Source organism: Aegilops tauschii, chromosome 2 (assembly GCF_002575655.3).
Source record: "Aegilops tauschii subsp. strangulata cultivar AL8/78 chromosome 2, Aet v6.0, whole genome shotgun sequence".
Classification (NCBI taxonomy): Eukaryota; Viridiplantae; Streptophyta; class Magnoliopsida; order Poales; family Poaceae; genus Aegilops; species Aegilops tauschii.
Genome location: NC_053036.3, coordinates 404,051,593 through 404,070,350, shown reverse-complemented (window position 1 = coordinate 404,070,350; position 18,758 = coordinate 404,051,593). Strand labels below are relative to the sequence as shown.

General features: G+C 43.3%; 2 protein-coding genes across 2 annotated transcripts; one reads left to right on the top strand and one right to left on the bottom strand.

The window, feature by feature from the left end:
- Positions 1-8,252: 8,252 nt before the first annotated feature.
- On the bottom strand, positions 8,253-9,196 carry LOC109733791 (uncharacterized). The gene has a single exon (XM_020293003.4). It carries the CDS (start codon positions 8,979-8,981, stop codon positions 8,433-8,435), a length of 549 nt encoding a protein of 182 aa, XP_020148592.1. The 5' UTR covers positions 8,982-9,196; the 3' UTR covers positions 8,253-8,432.
- A 2,496-nt stretch (positions 9,197-11,692) lies between these two features.
- LOC109733794 (uncharacterized) lies at positions 11,693-12,443 on the top strand. The gene is made up of 2 exons (XM_020293005.3): positions 11,693-12,001; positions 12,082-12,443. The coding sequence occupies exons 1-2, from the start codon at positions 11,799-11,801 to the stop codon at positions 12,284-12,286; spliced, it is 408 nt and encodes a 135-aa protein (XP_020148594.1). The 5' UTR covers positions 11,693-11,798; the 3' UTR covers positions 12,287-12,443.
- Positions 12,444-18,758: the final 6,315 nt, after the last annotated feature.

Genomic DNA, 18,758 nt, shown 5'->3' with positions numbered 1-18,758 from the left:
CATTTTTTACTGGAACATCAAATGGTTCTGAAACCTTTTGCACTGTCTTGCTATAAAAAAAATTATTTTTCCTAATTTTTTCAGAATTTTTTGATTTACAGAAGTATGGTGGATGTTCAAATCTTTACAGACTGTCCTGTTTTCACAGATTGCTGTTATAGCTTCATTATTTGCATATGTTTGAATTCTTGTTGAAGCCTCCTTGACTTGGGGCCATAGAATTGTGATAGAATACAGTGGGTAATTTTTGTTTATAATTATACAATAATGTTACAGCAGTACATGATGGGATTTCATTGCCATATTCACTAACTCCGCCACTAAAAGTTCGGTTAAGTTTTGTGTGGATGAAGTGTTCGAAGATCGAGGAGGTATCGATGTGAGGAGAAGGAGGAGAGGCAAGAGCTCAAGCTTGGGGATGCCCAAGGCACCCCAAGTAAATATTTAAGGATACTCAAGCGTCTAAGCTTGGGGATGCCCCGGAAGGCATCCCATCTTTCTTCAACAAGTATCGGTATGTTTTCGGATTCATTTCGTTCATGTGATATGTGCAAATCTTGGAGCGTATTTTGCATTTATTTTTCACTTTTATTTTATGCACCATGCTGGTATGAGATAGTCCATGGTTTATTTATAGAATGCTCATTGCACTTCACTTATATCTTTTGAGTGTGGCTTTATAGAATGCTCCGTGTGCTTCACTTATATCATTTGAAGTTTGGATTGCCTGTTTCTCTTCACATAGAAAACCGTTGTTTGAAGAATGCTCTTTTGCTTCACTTATATTTATTAGAGTATGGTCTTTTGTAGAAAGAATTAAACTCTCATGCTTCACTTATATCTATTTAGGGCTCAACAGGAAATTGTCAATTGCATGGTTAGTCATAAAATCCTACATAAAACTTATGGATCACTGAATATGATATGTTTGATTCCTTGCAATAGTTTTGCGATATAGAGATGGAATATGTGGGAGGTACTAGTAAATGGTTGTGGTTAGTAAGAATATTGGTGTTAAGGTTTGTGATTCCCGAAGCATGCACGTATAGTCTCTCGTTATGCTATGAAGTTGGAGCATGATTTATTATTGATTGTCTTCCTTATGAGTGGCGGTCGGGGACGAGCGATGGTCTTTTCTTACCAATCTATCCCCCTAGGGGAATGCGTAGTAGTACTTTGCTTCGAGGGCTAATAAACTTTTGCAATAAGTATATGAGTACTTTATGACTAATGTGAGTCCATGGATTATTCACACTCTTACCTTTCCGCGTACCGTGCATTGCCCTTTCTCACATCGAGACGTGGTGCAAACTTCGCAGGTGCATCCAAACCTCGTGATATGATACGCTCTATCACACATAAGCCTTGTTATATCTTCCTCAAAACAGCCACCATACCTACCTATTATGGCTTTTCCATGGCCATTCCGAGATATATTGCCATGCAACTTCCACCGCTTCTGTTTGATGACTTGAGCATTCATTGTCATATTGCTTTGCATGATCATATAGCTGACATAGTAGTTGTGGCTCAGCCACCGTTCATCATTTTTCATACATATTACGCTAGATCATTGCACATCCTGGTACATTGCCAGAGGCATTCATATAGAGTCATATTTTGTCATAGGTATCGAGTTGTAATTTTTATTTCTTTTGAGCTATAAGTAAATAGAAGTGTGATGATCATCATTATTCATTTTTAGAGAAGTGCCCCAGTGAGGAAAGGATGATGGAGACTATGATTCCCCCACAAGTCGGGATGAGACTCCGGACAATGAGAGAAAAAAAAGAAAAAAAGAAAAAAAAAGAAAGAAAGAAAATAAGAAAATAAAATAAACAAAGAGAGAAGGGGCATTGTTAGTATCCTTTACCACACTTGTGCTTTAAAGTAGCACCATGTTTTTCATATGGAGAGTCTCCTATGTTGTCACTTTCATATACTAGTGGGAATTTTTCATTTATATGATTAGATGCACACCCACTTAGTTTTCATATTGAGCTTTCATACACTTATAGCTCTTAGTGCATCCGTTGCATGGCAATCCCTACTCCTCACGTTGATACCAATTGATGGGCATCTCCATAGCCCGTTGGTTAGCCACGTCGGTGTGAGACTTTCTACTTTTTTGTCTTCTTTATATTTACCCCTATCATCATACTCCATTCCATCTGTAGTGCTATATCCATGGCCCGCGCTCATGTATTGTGTGAGGGTTGAAAAAGCTGAAGCGCGTTAAAAAGTATGAACCAATTGCTTGGCTTATCATCGGGGTTGTGCATGATAAATACTTTGTGTTAAGAAGACAGAGCATGACAAGACTATATGATTTTGTAGGGATAGCTTTCTTTAGCATTGATATTTTGAAAGACACGATTGTTTGTTGGGATGCCTGAGTATTGATGTCTTTATGTCAAATTATAGACTATTGCTTTGACTCAGTTATGTCTTAATATTCCTGCCATGATTAGATATATGATCAAGTTTATGCTAGGTAGTATTCCACATCCTAAATTATCTTTTTTATCATTTACCTGCTCGAGGACGAGCAAGAATTAAGCTTGGGGATGCTGATACGTCTCCATCGTATCTATAATTTTTTATTGTTTCATGCCAATATTATACAAGTTTTACATAATTTTGGCGACTTTTTATATGATTTATTGGACTAACCTATTGATCCAGTGCCCAGTGCCAGTTCCTGTTTTTGCATGTTTTTTGTATCGCAGAATATCCATACCAAACGAAGTCCAAATGCAATAGAATTTCACGGAGAATTATTTTGGAATATATGTGATTTTTGGGAGTTGGAATCATCGCAAACGGAGGCCCACACAGCCCACAAGACACCAGGGCGCCAGAGGCCCCTGGCGCGTGGTGGTGGGTTGTGCCCTCCTCGAACGTCGGTTGGAGCTCTACTTCGGGTGCAAGGAAGCTTATATCCGGAAAATAATTGTGTTAAAATCTCACGCAATCGGAGTTACGGATCTCCCGGAATATAAGAAACGGTTTTCGACCACATGAGGGGAACGCGAAACAGAAGAGAATAGAGAGGGAGATCCAATCTCGGAGGGGCTCCCGCCCCTCCGCCGCCATGGAGACCATGGACCAGAGGGGGATCTCTCCTCCCATCTAGGGGGGGCAAGGAAGAAGAAGAAGAAGGAGGAGGGGGGCTCTCTCCCCCTCACTTCCGGTGGTGCTGGAGTGCCGCCGGGGCAAGGATCGGGACAGCGATCTACGTCAACAATCTTGCTACCATCAACACCAACTTTCTCCCCCTCTATGCAGCAGTGTAAACACCTCTTCTCCCCGCTGTAATCTCTAATTAAACATGGTGCTCAACTCCATATATTATTTCCCAATGATCTATGATTATCCTATGGTGTTTGAGTATATTCGTTTTGTCCTGTGGGTTAATCATGATCTTGGCTAGTATGATTGTATATTTTATTTATGGTGCTGTCCTACCGTGCCCTCCGTCTCGCGCAAACGTGAGGGGCCCCCGCTGTAGGGTGTTGCCATATGTTCATGGTTCGCTTGTGGTGGGTTGCGAGAGTGATAGAAACCTAAACTCGAGTAGGTGGGGTATGACGTATGGGAGTAAAGAGGACTTGATACTTAATGCTATGGTTGGGTTTCACGACCTTAATGATCTTTAGTAGTTGCGGATGCTTGCTAGAGTTCCAATCATAAGTGCATATGATCCAAGTAGAGAAAGTATGTTAGCTTATGCCTCTCCCTCATATAAAATTACAAGAATGATTACCGGTACTTGTTATCGATTGCCTAGGGACAAATGACTTTCTTTTTTTACAAAAGCTCTCTACTAAACTAACTTAGTCGTGTCTTTATCTAAACAACCCCTAGATTTTATTTATGTGCTCTTTATTATCTTGCAAACCTATCCTATCACACCTACAAAGTACTTCTAGTTTCATACTTGTTCTAGGTAAAGCGAACATCAAGCGTGCGTAGAGTTGTATCGGTGGTTGATAGAACTTGAGGGAATATTTGTTCTACCTTTAGCTCCTCGTTGGGTTCGACACTCTTACTTATCGAAAGAGGCTACAATTGATCTCCTATACTTGTGGGTAATCAACAGCATACAACTAACGTAAGCGATCATACACATTACATTTAACATAACAATAATCTAAACTTCATACAAATAGATGTACACATTAGAGTACAACAACTGACGTCGCATCATTAGTACATATACATACTTACAAGACCTCATGATAGCAACAATACCATAATGACAATGAGCTGGCTAAATATAATCAAATTCTTTACTCATCCGCTTGTCCACACGGTCTTGCATACTTCGTAGTTGATTTTCTCTTTGCGAACATAGTTGGCATAATGATCCTCAGCTACTTTGCGGACGTAGTTGGCATAATGATCCTCAGTGTTTTTTAGTCTTATATCCTTTATAGCAGCTGTTTTTGTAACTATCCACTTGTTCCTTGCATATCTCCCATGAATCATAAATTCCAGGATTCCTCCCGGTGTACACCACATACCAGTTCCACTTCATCTATGTAAATAAAGAAACAAGCTAACAAGTCAATTCATAGTTATCCAATCACATTGAACAAAGTCACATCATAATCTTCATTGCATCATAGACGATACAGATGACCACGTTGCACAGTTCACTAGTAGTTCGGAAGCAAAAGTTTAGCTCCATCATAGCAACTCGGAAATTAATTTCACACGCATCGATCATATAGATCACATGAAGGCAGTGCACTAGTTGTTCAGAAATAAAATTTTAGCTCCATCATGAGCTATGGCCGCCTTCCATCGTCTTCGTGATCTCGGCTTGGGTGGTCCTCGCAATCTTGACGGCTGCTCTAGCGCTGTCGGCGGCTAATCTAGCGCTTTTCAGAATATGCCTGAGTGCTCTCGGTGGCTGCTCGAGCACTCTCGACATAGGCGAGCATGATCTCCGTGTATGGAGCCACCCTCAGGGCGATGTCTACAGCAGTAGGAATTTCGTCTACGGGTGTAGGAGTCCTAACGAGGCGTCTTGGCTTCTCCATCTAAATCGCATTAAACAATTTGACATTTAGATAAAACATTAAGATGTCTTCACAAGTAGCTCGTCCATAAAAAAGTAATAAATTTACGGAAAAAACAACATGACCATTGATAGATATTGGACATATTGAGTGCCAGAAATTAAGCGAAACGGAACTTAATCCACGCTTCGCAAATACATTGGCACTCACTATGAATGCCCCTGCAGCATGAAAAAATGATGTACTATATGTTCATCAATATGTGGTACATTCAATTTCAAGACATTTACTTATGAAGATTCAATGGTACATCATACAAAAAACTTTAGCTACACTAATAAAATGTTGTACTATATTTTTATCCATATGTAGTACATTTTAACTACACTAATACAATCACCATTAATAGAGAGAAGGGAGATGTGCTTAGTGGGCTGGACGAGGCCGAGGTCGATGGCGGAGGCGTTGGCGGACGGCGAGTTCGACGGAGACGAGGACAACGTTGGATGCGGAGGAAGGCATAGACGACGGTCACGCGGAAGTAGTTCGAGGTAGCTTTGCACGGTGATGCCGATGAATTTCGAGGCGGGGACGGACTTCCCGGGCAACGGGGAAGATTGGCTCCCTGACGCGTTCGAGGCGGCGGACCGCGACCTCGCCGGTGGTGACGTACGACGCAAAAATGTTGGCGACGGCGAGACAGAGGGGAGAAAGGTGAGGGAATGGGATCTAACTGTTGCAGGTGGGGATGCGATGGATAAGGGCCTGTATAACAGTGACAGGCACAGGGCAGAGCCCGCCACCGTAGTACATGTGTGGTAGGCACCAACGTGACCAAATACAGTTGTGGCGGGCGACAGTAAGAACCCGCCACCCACGCTCTGAAAAGATTTGATTTTTTTGGCGCGTGGGTACCAAAATATAGTTGCGGCGGGTAATAGTAGCTGCCCGCCACAACTGCACAAGGCAACTATGGCGGGCGCGCAACCACGTCAGCCGCAGTTGCTTGTTACCCATGAAGGAATTAGAAATTAGATAGCTGTGGCGGGTCTTCAGCCGTGCCCGCCACTATTACCTGTGTAGCTGTGGCGAGCTCCTTTTAGCACCCGCTACTGCTTGTTCTCAAAAATAGCTATTGCGGGTGCCCCGCCTAGCCTGCCACTCATTTGAGTTCACATATAAGCCCTTTCTCAGTAGTGTGTGCCTCATCGGGAGCATATGTGTGTTGCACTTCATGTGGGATGCATGAGTTAGGTTATTTGGGAAGCATAGATGTGCTTCACCCTGGAGAGGCCCAAGTTAGTCTTATCTAGGAGCACGAATTAGTACAATTCAAAAGCATATGCTAGTTCACTTTTGGAGCATACTTTTTGCCCTAAAAAATTACATCGAAACACATTAACATGGGATCTAATTTTGAAGATCTTGACGTGGGAGCGCAATGATGAAAACGGTTCGTGATTCGCATGCACGGTTCAAGACATATATAATTTTGAAAAAATAATCTACAAAGAAAGCACAAATAAACCGTGTGTGGGAATAAATTCCACCCAAACTCTGAGGCTGCAACAAGTGGAGTATGTGCAATGGCGCTAGTTGTCACCATCAGAGGTGATGAGAATGTCATTTTCAAGGGGTACCTTTTAACTAGTGATTTAGTCGAAATTCTTATGATGAAGCTCTCCCTCCTTGTTGCCGACCTTGCTGAGCTCCTCGAACATCTCCTCATGCTTGACATCGAGGCATGCGATCTCACGGCGCTTGCGCTTGATCGTGCACGCATTCTCCATGGACTCAAAGAATGCATGATTCTCGACGATGATACAATGATTCTTGAGGAGTGCAATCATGATAGCGGTATCGACACACTTGGCCTTGAGTTGTGCCTCGGCCGCGGGTGCTCCTTCTCCTCGGCTCTGTAGGCGCACCTAACGAGAGGCATGATGGAGACTACAATCGTGACATCGTATGGGAAGTTAAGCTTTGTGTGGATCCCAAAGAAGCGGAGAGCAACTGAGCCACACCGCGCTACCGTGACCGGGTTATTGATCTCCCCCTTCCACTCCCACCACGGTTAGAGCCTCACGCCACGACACTTCAGCGGCGGCGGTTGTTGTGACATTCTCGGCATTGGTGACATGAAAGAAGACTCGAGACACACACTGAGAACAAGGGAGGAGCTGACAAGCCGCGCGTGAAGCGGTGGTGGCACGAGAGCTCATGAATGTTGCGCGGGGATTTGGGAGGCGACGATGCTCGACGACAGGGAAGACGGCGTGGGGCAGTGTCAGGAGAACGAGGGGGCGTCGAGGAGCCATGCAGGGAGCTATGACGGGGCCGGAGAGGCGGCGTGTGGGACTCGGGAAGCTGCGGCAACCTCGAGCTTGAGGAAAGCAGCGGTGACAACCTGAATCGGGGGCGGTGGGGGCCGAATTTGGGGCACCTACCATGATAATTGATGAGCGCGGGGTGAGCTAGGGTTGTTTGTTTTTGTTGTTTGTTGGTGGTGTTGGTGGTGCGGTGAGCGCGCGTGTGTGTGTGCGTGTGTGTGTGTTTTCACTCCCCTTCCGCATTAATATGTGGTCATCGGTAAGCTCACCAATTGTCTCGGCTCCGGCTACAACACACACACACCCCACACACACACGCACACACACACGCGCGCTCACCGCACCACCAACACCACCAACAAACAACAAAAACAAACAACCCTAGCTCACCCCGCGCTCATCAATTATCATGGTAGGTGCCCCAAATTCGGCCAAACATAGATGGTGTGTGTGCGTGTATGTGTTTTCTACAAAAAATGGTCTAAGGGAAAAGGTTTTGGGGGATTAAAAGCTATGATGGGGAAATAAAGAAGATTAGGATGAGCTAGACGAGTGTTAATTTTCGAGGCAAAAAATCCTGTCTCATATACGTACGTATAACTTTTGGGGGTGTGCTAGAGATCCTACTGGCTCTCTCCGCTCAAAGAAAAAAAGTAATCTCTGAGTGAGGACAGAATGCCAAGCAGAAGATGACAAATTTTATAGTACTACCAATTCGGCGTTGGAATTTAGCTTCACGAGATGTGCGTGGCTGTGGACCGCTCTTCTGCCTCGATCAACTCATATGCTTGCGTTGCGTCCGTTGGAGCTTGCCAGTTTCAGAAGCCAGCGACCGGGCCCTCTCCTACTATTCTGCAGAATGCCGTCCACAACATCTCACTCACGGGCAGGCAGCATGGACGAGAGGGATACAAATTTATGGGCTAAGCAAATCCCAAGATAGCATCATAGCAAGCCAACAGGAATTTAACGGCACAAACAAGTCAAATCACACACTCGGTTATTTTCTTCTCCATCGACCGGTCTGCCTGACGCTGATCACGTACGGCAAGATCTACTACGTATAATGTGCCCGCTACAGCGTGATCACGATCAGCATGGCCATGGTGGTCAGGTTTTCCGCGTCGTCATTCACCTTGCGCAGAGGCGCCTCCCCCGGCTTCGCCGCGGCGTCGCCACCGCGTCCGCCGAACGCGTCGTCGCAGTCGATGGCGGACCTCCTGACGGCGCCCATCTCGGCCACGTACGCCTGCTTCCGCCCCGTGGCCAGCGCGTGGACGGCGCTGTGCACCACGTTCAGCGCCTCGATGTACCGCCGGCGGCACGTGGCCAGCGCGGCCTGCTGCTTGTCCGACCAGCCCCCGCGCCGTTGCAGCTCTTTGATTGTGGCCACCGCCGCCGTGTAGTTGGCCAGCGTCAGGTTCGTGGCGATCACGGCCAGCCCTTTCGCGTCCGCGGAGGCGCTCCCCGGCGCCGCCTGGAGCGTCGTCACGCAAAAGGACTCAAGGTTCTTGTGCTCCGATCCCTTCATCGCCTTCGCGCACGTCTCCTGCACGGAGGCAAACGCTCCGTGGGAGCCAACGAGAAGGATGAGGAGGAGGGAGAAGAGGAGCCTGGCTGCCATGGTGTGCGCTCTTGCTTGGTTAGGATTCAGTTTTTGCTGGCTTCGGCTCGTGCACTGCCAAACCTTGAGGAATTTTATGGCTTTATGTAGTACTCCTTTCGTCCAAAATTACTTGTCCAAAAATGAATAAAAATGGATGTATTTAGAATTAAAATATGTCTGAATACATTCATTTCTGCTACAAATAATTTCGGATGGTGAGAGTACATCTTGTAGGTAAAGGGAATAAATACGAGACCAAATCTTCTGTGTATTTTGCTTATAAATGGATCCTCTTAATGAATGGGCCATTTTTTTTCACATTTCTCGTAACTAGTCATAAATGTACTACATAATGCTTGAAGGTGTTCATTGTTTTCCAAATTTGGGTGGGATGATACATAAAAACTGTCGTTTAATACTCACAGAATGCACAATGACACTTGAGACCGGAACTTCTGCGCCTTTTTAAGCGCGGACAGGCACCGAGCAAAGAAGAAGATAAGACACAGCCGACTTTTCTTATATGTTGTTTCCCTTTGGATTAGAATTAGAGACAATTAGAGGCCAACAGACGCTTCGTTGTGCCATTTTTCACTTGTGGAATTGTCTTTTTTATCTAGCAGTGGTCGGTTATTTCTTTTTGATTTTAGCTATATTGGCTTGAGTTTTAATTATGTTCTAGTGGTGTTTTTATTCGTATATCATGTTGGGTGCTGCTAGAGACGATATCTATTCTGAGAGGAGAGTGGTGCTAGTCGGGCGTTATCGTGGTTTTCTTGGGCCTTGTACAATGCAAGATGTTTAGGAGAGGTGCTTGGAGAAATAAACCAGGCTTTTCTTAAGCACCGATACTTATTTGTTTATGATAAAAGTTTAATTAGACGTCTCTCCTGTAGAAATAGATACTGGTGCTTCAGAATAACCTAGTTTATTTTTGTAAGCACCTCCCTAAGCACCTAGCATTGAACAAGGCCTTACACATTTCAGTCTTGGTGTCAGCCAATGGTCATTGTGCGAGCCCCTTGGGAGCTTCTATTTCACGTCGAAACTATGCAATTCCTACCATAATGTTCACATTGGCGACCCCCCCCCCCTCCCGCGAAGCTCCCACTCGCTCAACTCGGGCGCCCTGCTCCACTTGCTCCGCTATTTTTTAGTCACCACTGATTATAAGATTATGCTTGTACGAATCGCTCCACTATTGTCTTGCAAATAGTTGGTTGTCTTTTTTTACAAAAAAGTTCCATGAAATCAAAAGATGTCCACTGATTTAAAAATATAGAAAATTTAAAAAGTCATAATTTTTTTAAAAAAATTGGGAATTATAAAAAATATCATGGATTTAAAAAAGATTTGCAAATTTGAAGTAAAGTTCATAGACTTTATAAATGTTCGTAAACTTTAAAAATACTCACGGATTTAAAAATGTTCTCAATTTTTAATTTTTTTAGGATTTTAGAAATTGTTCACAAATTTAAATAAATTCTCAGGAATTAATGTGAAAATAAGAAAATTCATAAATAGAAAAGAGAAAGAAAACAAATAGAAACCGTCAACAAACGGCACACCCCATTATAGATGGGCCCCAACAAACCCATAGCCCCGCACGCACTAGCAGGCTCCAAATCTGGGGAGCTTGGTATGCTATACTCTTCCGTTTCAAAACATAGTGCGTCTTCGGTTTCTGCGCTTCAAATTTGACCATAAATTTAACCAACGAGACCGACTGTGGCGGGAATAAAAATTATACTAGTGAATTCGTATTCAAAAGAAGTTTTCAATTATATAATTTTTACTTTCGCAGCAATCGGTCTCGTTGATTAAATTTATGGTCAAAATTAAACCTCGGGAAACGCGGACGCGCTATATTTTGAAACGAAGAGAATACTATATTATTAATTATTATAGTCCGTGAACTTAGAAAAATCATGAAGCGCTCTCCCCGCACGCAGTCACTGAGGGGACAATCAACGACGTAGGAGCGATCAGCCATCCGTTCTATCCCCGTGGCTACTTGCTAGTCATCACACATAGTTGACATGATTCACTCCCTAATCCTAGTAATTTATCTTTTCTAAACTTCATTAGAGACCGTTAGTAAAACTGAACCAAATGGAAAACTGACATGGCAAACAAAAGTATCTACATAGCACGCCACATAAGCACGGAGGTTTAACTTTCCAAAACAGCAAAAAGAAAAACAAAAAGAGGTTAAAAAAGGTATCAGTTTAGTTAAATTGAATAACATGCCCCCCCCCCCCCCCCCCCCCCCACACACACACAAAAAGGAATAACATGGAGGAATTTTCCTTGAATAGGGTAAAACTTGTTACAAACATGAAACTCATAAATAATGAAATTAGCCTTTTATTTTTGGAATCATGCAACGTTTATTGACTCTCAGAAATCTTTAGGGGTATAGTTACATGATCATGAGGCACTCCAAGCTAAACATGATGGCCAAAATCTAAATAGAAAGCATGTCTAGCTAAATTATGAGTTTCCATCCGTTTCGAAAAAAAAATTATGAGTTTCCACATTACTCTGCCTGCCTTCATTTTTTTCCTTTTTGAGGAATACCTGCCATGGGTAGAATATAGCAGCACTCCTCAAAATCCTTCATTAACACACCCGCAAAAAAAAATCCTTCATTAACTCTTTTTTTTTTGCAGGAGGACGCGCCGCCGAGTGGCGAAGATAAGAGACGAGTGGGCCTAGATTTTTGTATCAGTAGAGAAAAACCTGGGCCACTGATCGGCAATCGAGAACCTTCCCTTCGGCGCCTAATCTGCACTGCACTGCAGACCACACCGGCCCAGAGGACTCTGCAAAGGAATGGCGAGCCCAATGGTGGCGACTCCAATCCGCCTCAGCAGCCTCAGATACGCCCCTCCTTCCCCAGCACCCAGAGGACGATTCGTGGCGGCGAGGGTGAAGGCGTCGGCGGAGGCGATGGCGACGGAGAAGCTCGGCGTCAGGGTGGAGCGCAACCCGGCCGAGTCCCGCCTCTCCGAGCTCGGCGTCCGCCAGTGGCCCAAGTAAGCCCCGCCCGATCTCTTCCGCTTAGTAGATCCTCTTGTCTGGGCGTCGATGGTGATGCGATGGCGCCTGCATGCAGGTGGGGGTGCGAGAAGAGCAAGTTCCCGTGGACCTACTCGGCCAAGGAGACGTGCTACCTGCTGCAGGGGAAGGTGAAGGTGTACCCGGACGGCGAGGAGGGGTTCGTGGAGATCGCGGCGGGGGACCTGGTGGTGTTCCCCAAGGGGATGAGCTGCACCTGGGACGTCGCCGAGGCCGTCGACAAGCACTACAAGTTCGAGTAGCCTGCACCTACACCGCTGCACGGCCGGCCGCTGTGCTGCCTGCTGCCGCTACTAGCACTAGACTGAGGTATTTGTAGCCGGATTATGTTGTGCTCGAGTGGATCTCTTCTCTTGTGGTGGAATAAAAACGCCAGATTAGTGGATTGTGCTTGTCCAACCTTCTCTGTGGAAGCAAACCGTCCGTATTTTGTTTGCGTTGCAACGGGGGCACATAGACATGTGGCCAAAAAATTCAGTGAGTTCTTTACATGATAACTGTGATTTAACATAAAAGGGCTCTTTACCATCTATATCCTCCCAATATGCAAAACAATTAGAATGTATACATACCATGCCAATTCAATTAGTAAAGCTCATGTCTAATTTCAGAAGCTAATGGCCAAGGAGCTGGCAATTTTGTTTCTGAAGAGAAATGCATTGCATGTAGATCAGGGAAAAACCTTTGTCTAACTCTTCACCTGCTTCTCTCTTACACTCAGCTCTGAAGTCGCCACATCCTCCAACTATTCTGAAATCTGACTGTTATCTGAAAACACGGGATTCACCAAGAGTATTGACAATGAACATGATGATAGTTTGAAGTATAATGTATTCAAGCATATAACTCGCATATCTCACATAATTTGCAGTTCTCAACTGAGCCGGGGCACAACAAATTAGTACTCTATCGGTCCGGAAATACTTGTCCCAAAAATAGATGTATCTAGACGTATTTTAGTTCTAGATACATCCATTTCTATTCATTTTCGTGACAAGTAATTACGGACGGAGGGAGTATTACCTTTGGACAATGGCACAATGCCATACTTTGTGGTAACAACTAACAACCTTATCGTTTTGGCCGAGATATTATGACCACTTTGGATCATTCCCTCTTAACAAAAATGCTAGTGATCTTTCTCTGACACTAGTATTTCAGTTTTGCTAAAACACATCTAAGTCCCATGTTATTGATCTTATGTGGAGATTCGTGTGGGTATTTTCTTTTCCTTTTTATGCTTGATTGAGTCACTTAGATGTGTAATAACCAGGGCACATCTAGATGTGTTTTAGCAAAACTGTAGTTTATTTCATATGCACTGAATCAACAGAAAAAATAGTGACTATTTTCTGGATGTGTAATAACCAGGGCACATCTAGATGTGTTTTTAGCAAAACTGTATTTTATTTCATATGCACTGAATCAACAGAAAAAATAGTAACCATTTTCTGAATATGTACGCACACAGGACCATCAATTAGATTCAGATATTGTAGTACAATAACTATTTTATTTCATATGCACTGAATCAACAGAAAAAAGATAGTCCCATTCAGTGGGTGTATGAGGTGGAGTATGGCTGACGTGGATAGTGTGCATGTGAAGACAAATAACATAGTGGGGATGAACTATTTACGTATTATAGATTACATGAATATTTTTACATTGTATAAACCTTTTCATAAAAACTCATGAGCATTTTGTTGGAGCATTTGTATATTTTTAAGTGTTAAATATATATTTTTAATCATATGAAACATTTTTTATGACTTATGCAAGCATTGTTATGTTATATTAAGATTTTGCAAAAATATAACAAACATTTTTTCAATGCATGAATATTCTTTTGAATGGTACGAGTTTTCTTTTCTAAATTACGTGGACACTTTTTACATTGTGTAAACATTTTTAAAGAATGCGAAGAACAGTTTTTCAAGTGCTGTCAACATTTTCTAAAAGTTGCATGAACATTATTTTAACACTACATTAACAGTTTTAAATGTGTGGACACTTTTAAAAACTTAAATAAAGTAATTTTGAAATATCTATATTTTCTGCAAATACAAAAAAAAGTGGAATAAGAAGAAAAAAAAGGAAAGGAAAATAAATGAAAGAAACAGAACGAGCTAACTTTTTTTTAGGCAAACTCACAAGGCTTTTATTGCACCGTCACGGTTATAGGGACAAAAGAAAGATCTCCGGGGTGATCTAACCAAATATAATGGCCAGACCCTAGAGTTAAAGCATGCTTTGTTAGTTTGTGGGCCTCGATATTCGAGGTTCTAAACTCATAACTAATGAAACAAGAAATAAAATTATCTCTTTGCACCGAACTTTTTTTTTTTTACTAGAGTGCTCTTGATCTCGTGCACCACTCCTCCATAAGATAATGAGGTCCCTTTCTGGATCGCATCAACCGCTAACTTGCAATCGGATGCCACAGATTTTTTTGGATCATCTACTAGGACCGGTCCAGTAGCGTGCCGTGCAGAGGCGAGGGGACTGTCGCACTCGCTGCGGGCGAGCTATAGACATGCCCCCATCACTGTGTGTTATGGCTGACTGTGCGCGGCACCAGGTCGCTGTGCATCAGTGCCGTCACGCTGTAACACATTTTAAATTTCGAAATCCTAAGTTGTCAGATCAAACAAAAAGTATAACGAATTTGGCGTGTGAAGTCCACAATTGTTGTAAATTTATACGTCGTGGTTCAGCTACCAAAGTATAATCTCACCTTTCAAACTCACAAGTACGATTCGTCACCTAACGCCTTCCTGTAAGGGCATCTCCACCGTGCCCGCCTAAATATGCCATATACTCCCTCTGTCCCAAAATATAAAAACGTTGTTAACACTACGCTAGTGTCAAAAATGTTCTTATATTATGGGACGGAGGGAGTATGTTTTATCGATCAGTTTGAATATTTTTAGGCCTTCAACACACGTGTCCACATTTAACCAGACTGATCGGACATTTGAAATCTCCAATCCGGCCTCAAATCGAGGGATGCTTTAAGAGAGTTCGAACGTCCGTCACATCGGAGTTCGAGCGCCCAGACGCTAGCTGCCTCCAGTTTCTCTTATTTCAACCCGTCCGTGCCACCGCCACATGGAGCAGAGCCCTCCACCTCCACATTCACCTTCCCACTGTTCGCCACCGCCATGATTCATTCGAAGACAATGTGGTACAAGATGTTGACGTCGAGGCGCCGCACCGAAATCACGGTGGAGACATGCGCCAGACCCACATTGCAGCGGAACAACCTCCAAACTCTCCAGAGTTGAGATCGGAGAAGGGGGGAGGAGAGCGACCCCATGGTACGAGGGAAGGTCCAGGAGGAGGAGCAGCCCACGAAAAAGGAGGAGGCAATGGTCAGTGACGCATCGGCCGGTGGGGCAGACGTCCTCTTCTCCATGTCGGATATGGAGGATCAGTTCCACCTCACGCTACTCAAGGAGCACCACATGGTGAAGGTGCAACAGGAGGCGAATCGTGAGGATGACGTAGGTGTGGCGCCGCTCCTTGTGGACTAGGAAGTCGTCGGCAAGAACCAGGTGATGTACGCGTCCGCACAAAGCTATGCATGATCGAGCGCGAGCACCGCCAGATCTGCATCAACGACGTGCAGTGTGCCTTCCTCTTCTCGCCGCTCCTCCGCTCTCTTCCGTGTTCGTCAGGATGTTGTGGATACGTTCCGCCGCCAACAATGACGAGGCCGGCGGTTCGAGGATGATCAATCTCACTTCTGACAGAGAGGAGTAGGATTTAGAGTAGTTTTTGGTGACCTCTTTTACATTCTAAAAGTTAAGAACTGTTATCCATCAACATTGCATGGATCAATGCCTGCCTTGTCTAAGACCAACTCCAACTATGACTCTGATGCGGGTTGAAGCTACATCGGTATTTTCCCAAAGAGGAAGGGATGATGCAGCACAACGGCGGTAGGTATTTCCCTCAGTGATGAGACCAATGTTATCGAACTAGTAGGAGAACCAAGCAACACTACGTAAACAACACCTGCACATAAATAATAAATACTCGCAACCCGCCGTGTAAAAGGGGTTGTCAATCCCTTTCGGGCAACGGCGCCAGAAATTGGCAAACAGACGTGAGAGAGTAGTAAATATTGATAGATCGAACGCCAAATAAAATAAAGTGCAGCAAGGTATTTATGTATTTTTGTTTTAATAGATCTGAAAATAGAAGGCAAATAAAATAGATCGCAAAGACAAATAATATGAGAAAGAGGCCCGAGGGCCGTAGGTTTCACTAGTGGCTTCTCTCGAGAAAAATAGCAAACAGTGGGTAAACAAATTACTGTTGGGCAATTGATAGAACTTTAAATAATCATGACGATATCCACACAATGATCATTATATAAGCATCACGTCCAAGATTAGTAAACCGACTCCTGCCTGCATCTACTACTATTACTCCACACATCGACCGCTATCCAGCATGCCCTTAGTGTATTAAGTTTATGGAAAAACGGAGTAATGCAATAAGAACGATGACATCATGTAGACAAGATCTATTTATGTAGAAATAGACCCCATCGTTTTATCCTTAGTAGCAACGATACATACGTGTCGGTTCCCCTTCTGTCACTGGGATCAAGCACCGTAAGATCGAACCCACTACAAAGCACCTCTTCCCATTACAAAATAAATAGATCAAGTTGGCCAAACAAAACCCAAATACCGGAGAAGAAATACGAGGCTATAAGCAATCATGCATATAAGAGATCAAAGAAACTCAAATAACTTTCATGGATAAAAAGATAGATCTGATCATAAACTCAAAGTTCATCCGATCCCAACAAACACACCGCAAAAAGAGTTACAACATATGGATCTCCAAGAGATCTTTGTATTGAGAATCAAACGAGAGAGAGGAAGCCATCTAGCTACTAACTACGGACCCGTAGGTCTACAAAGAACTACTCACGCATCATCGGAGAGGCACCAATGGAACTGGTGAACCCCTCCGTGATGGTGTCTAGATTGGATCTGGTGGTTCTGGACTCAGCAGCGGCTGGAATTGATTTTCATCGATTCCCCTAGGGTTTCTATAATATTGGGATATTTATAGAGCAAAGAGGCGGTCCGGGGGGCACCCGAGGTGGGCACAACCCACCAGGGCGCGCCTGGGCCTCCTGGCGCGCCCTGGTGGGTTGTGCTCCCCTCGGAGCACCCCCAAGCGCTTCTCCGGCCCACTGGATGTCTTCTGGTCCAAAAAAATCCACAAAAAGTTTCGCTGCGTTTGGACTCCGTTTGGTATTGATTTCCCGCACGTAAAAAGCATGCAAAAAACAACAACTGTCACTTGGCACTATGTTATAGGTTAGTACCAAAAATGATATAAAATGATTATAAAACATCCAAGAATGATAATATAACAGCATGGAACAATAAAAAATTATAGATACGTTGGAGACGTATCAGCATCCCCAAGCTAAATTCCTGCTCGTCCTCGAGTAGGTAAATGATAAAAATAGAATTTTTGATGTGGAATTCTGCCTGAATGTCATCTCATATTCTTTTCTTAATAGCGTGGACATTTGGACTTTTATATTGTTCAAAGCAACAGTCTAGTTTTGACATGATAACTTAAATCCTCAAGCATACCAACTAGCAACCATGTCTTTCAAAATATCAACGCTAAAATAAGTTATCCCTAGCCCATCATGCTCAATCATTGATCCATTCATGAAACACACTCGCATATTAGCTACACCCAATGCTCAAGTACGATCATAGTGCCCCCTAGTTGGTGCTTTATAAGAGAAGATGGAGACTCAAATTAAAAATAAAAATTTCATAAAGTAAAACAAAGACCCTTCGCGGAGGGAAGTAGAGATTTGTAGAGGTGCCAGAGCTCAAAGCGAAAATTGAGAGATAAAAATATTTTGAGAGGCATACTTTTCCCACCAACGAAAACGACTTAGAGTTCCCAACACTTTCCATGCTAGATATATCATAGGCGGTTCCCAAACAAAAAATAAAGTTTATTCCTTTTTCGACCATACTTTCACTTTCCATGGCTAACCGTATCCACGGTGCCTTCCATACCAACACTTCCCAAAGAATTTATTATTTAACAACATAAAATTAAATTCATTTTTCATTTCGGGACTGGGCATCCCGAATATCTTTGCCCTACTCTCGTGCAATGACAAGTGAATAAACACTCATCGTGAGAATAACACATCTAGCACGGAAAATATTAGCCACCCTCACCGCCTTGTTAGCGGTACGAGCATAGAAAAGAGAAATTTATTTTGAAAATTAGAGATGGCACATACAAATTTGCTTAGAATGGCAAAAGAATACTACATATAGGTAGGTATAGTGGACTCATGTGGCAAAACTGGTTTAAAGGATTTTGGATGCACAAGTAGTGATCATACTTAGTGCAAAATGAAGGCTAGCAAAAGATTGAGAAGCGACCAATCAAGAAACGAATAATCTCATAAGCGATCATTAAGCATAATTAATACCAAATAATGCACCACAAGTAGGATGTAATTTCATTGCATAACTATTGACTTTCGTGCTTGCATAGGGAATCACAAACCTTAACACCAATATTCTTACTAAAGCATAATTACTCATCAACATGATTCACATATCACATCATTATATCTAAAAACGATTACAAGGAATCTAGTTTATTTTGTCCAATGATCTTCATGAAGTTTTTATTATATCC

Coding starts and splice junctions, on each gene's coding strand:
- LOC109733791 (XM_020293003.4), bottom strand. CDS start 8,981: ATGGCAGCCAGGCTCCTCTTCTCCCTCCTCCTCATCCTTCTCGTTGGC.
- LOC109733794 (XM_020293005.3), top strand. CDS start 11,799: ATGGCGAGCCCAATGGTGGCGACTCCAATCCGCCTCAGCAGCCTCAGA. Junction 12,002..12,081: donor GGCGTCCGCCAGTGGCCCAA/GTAAGCCCCGCC, acceptor GCCTGCATGCAG/GTGGGGGTGCGAGAAGAGCA.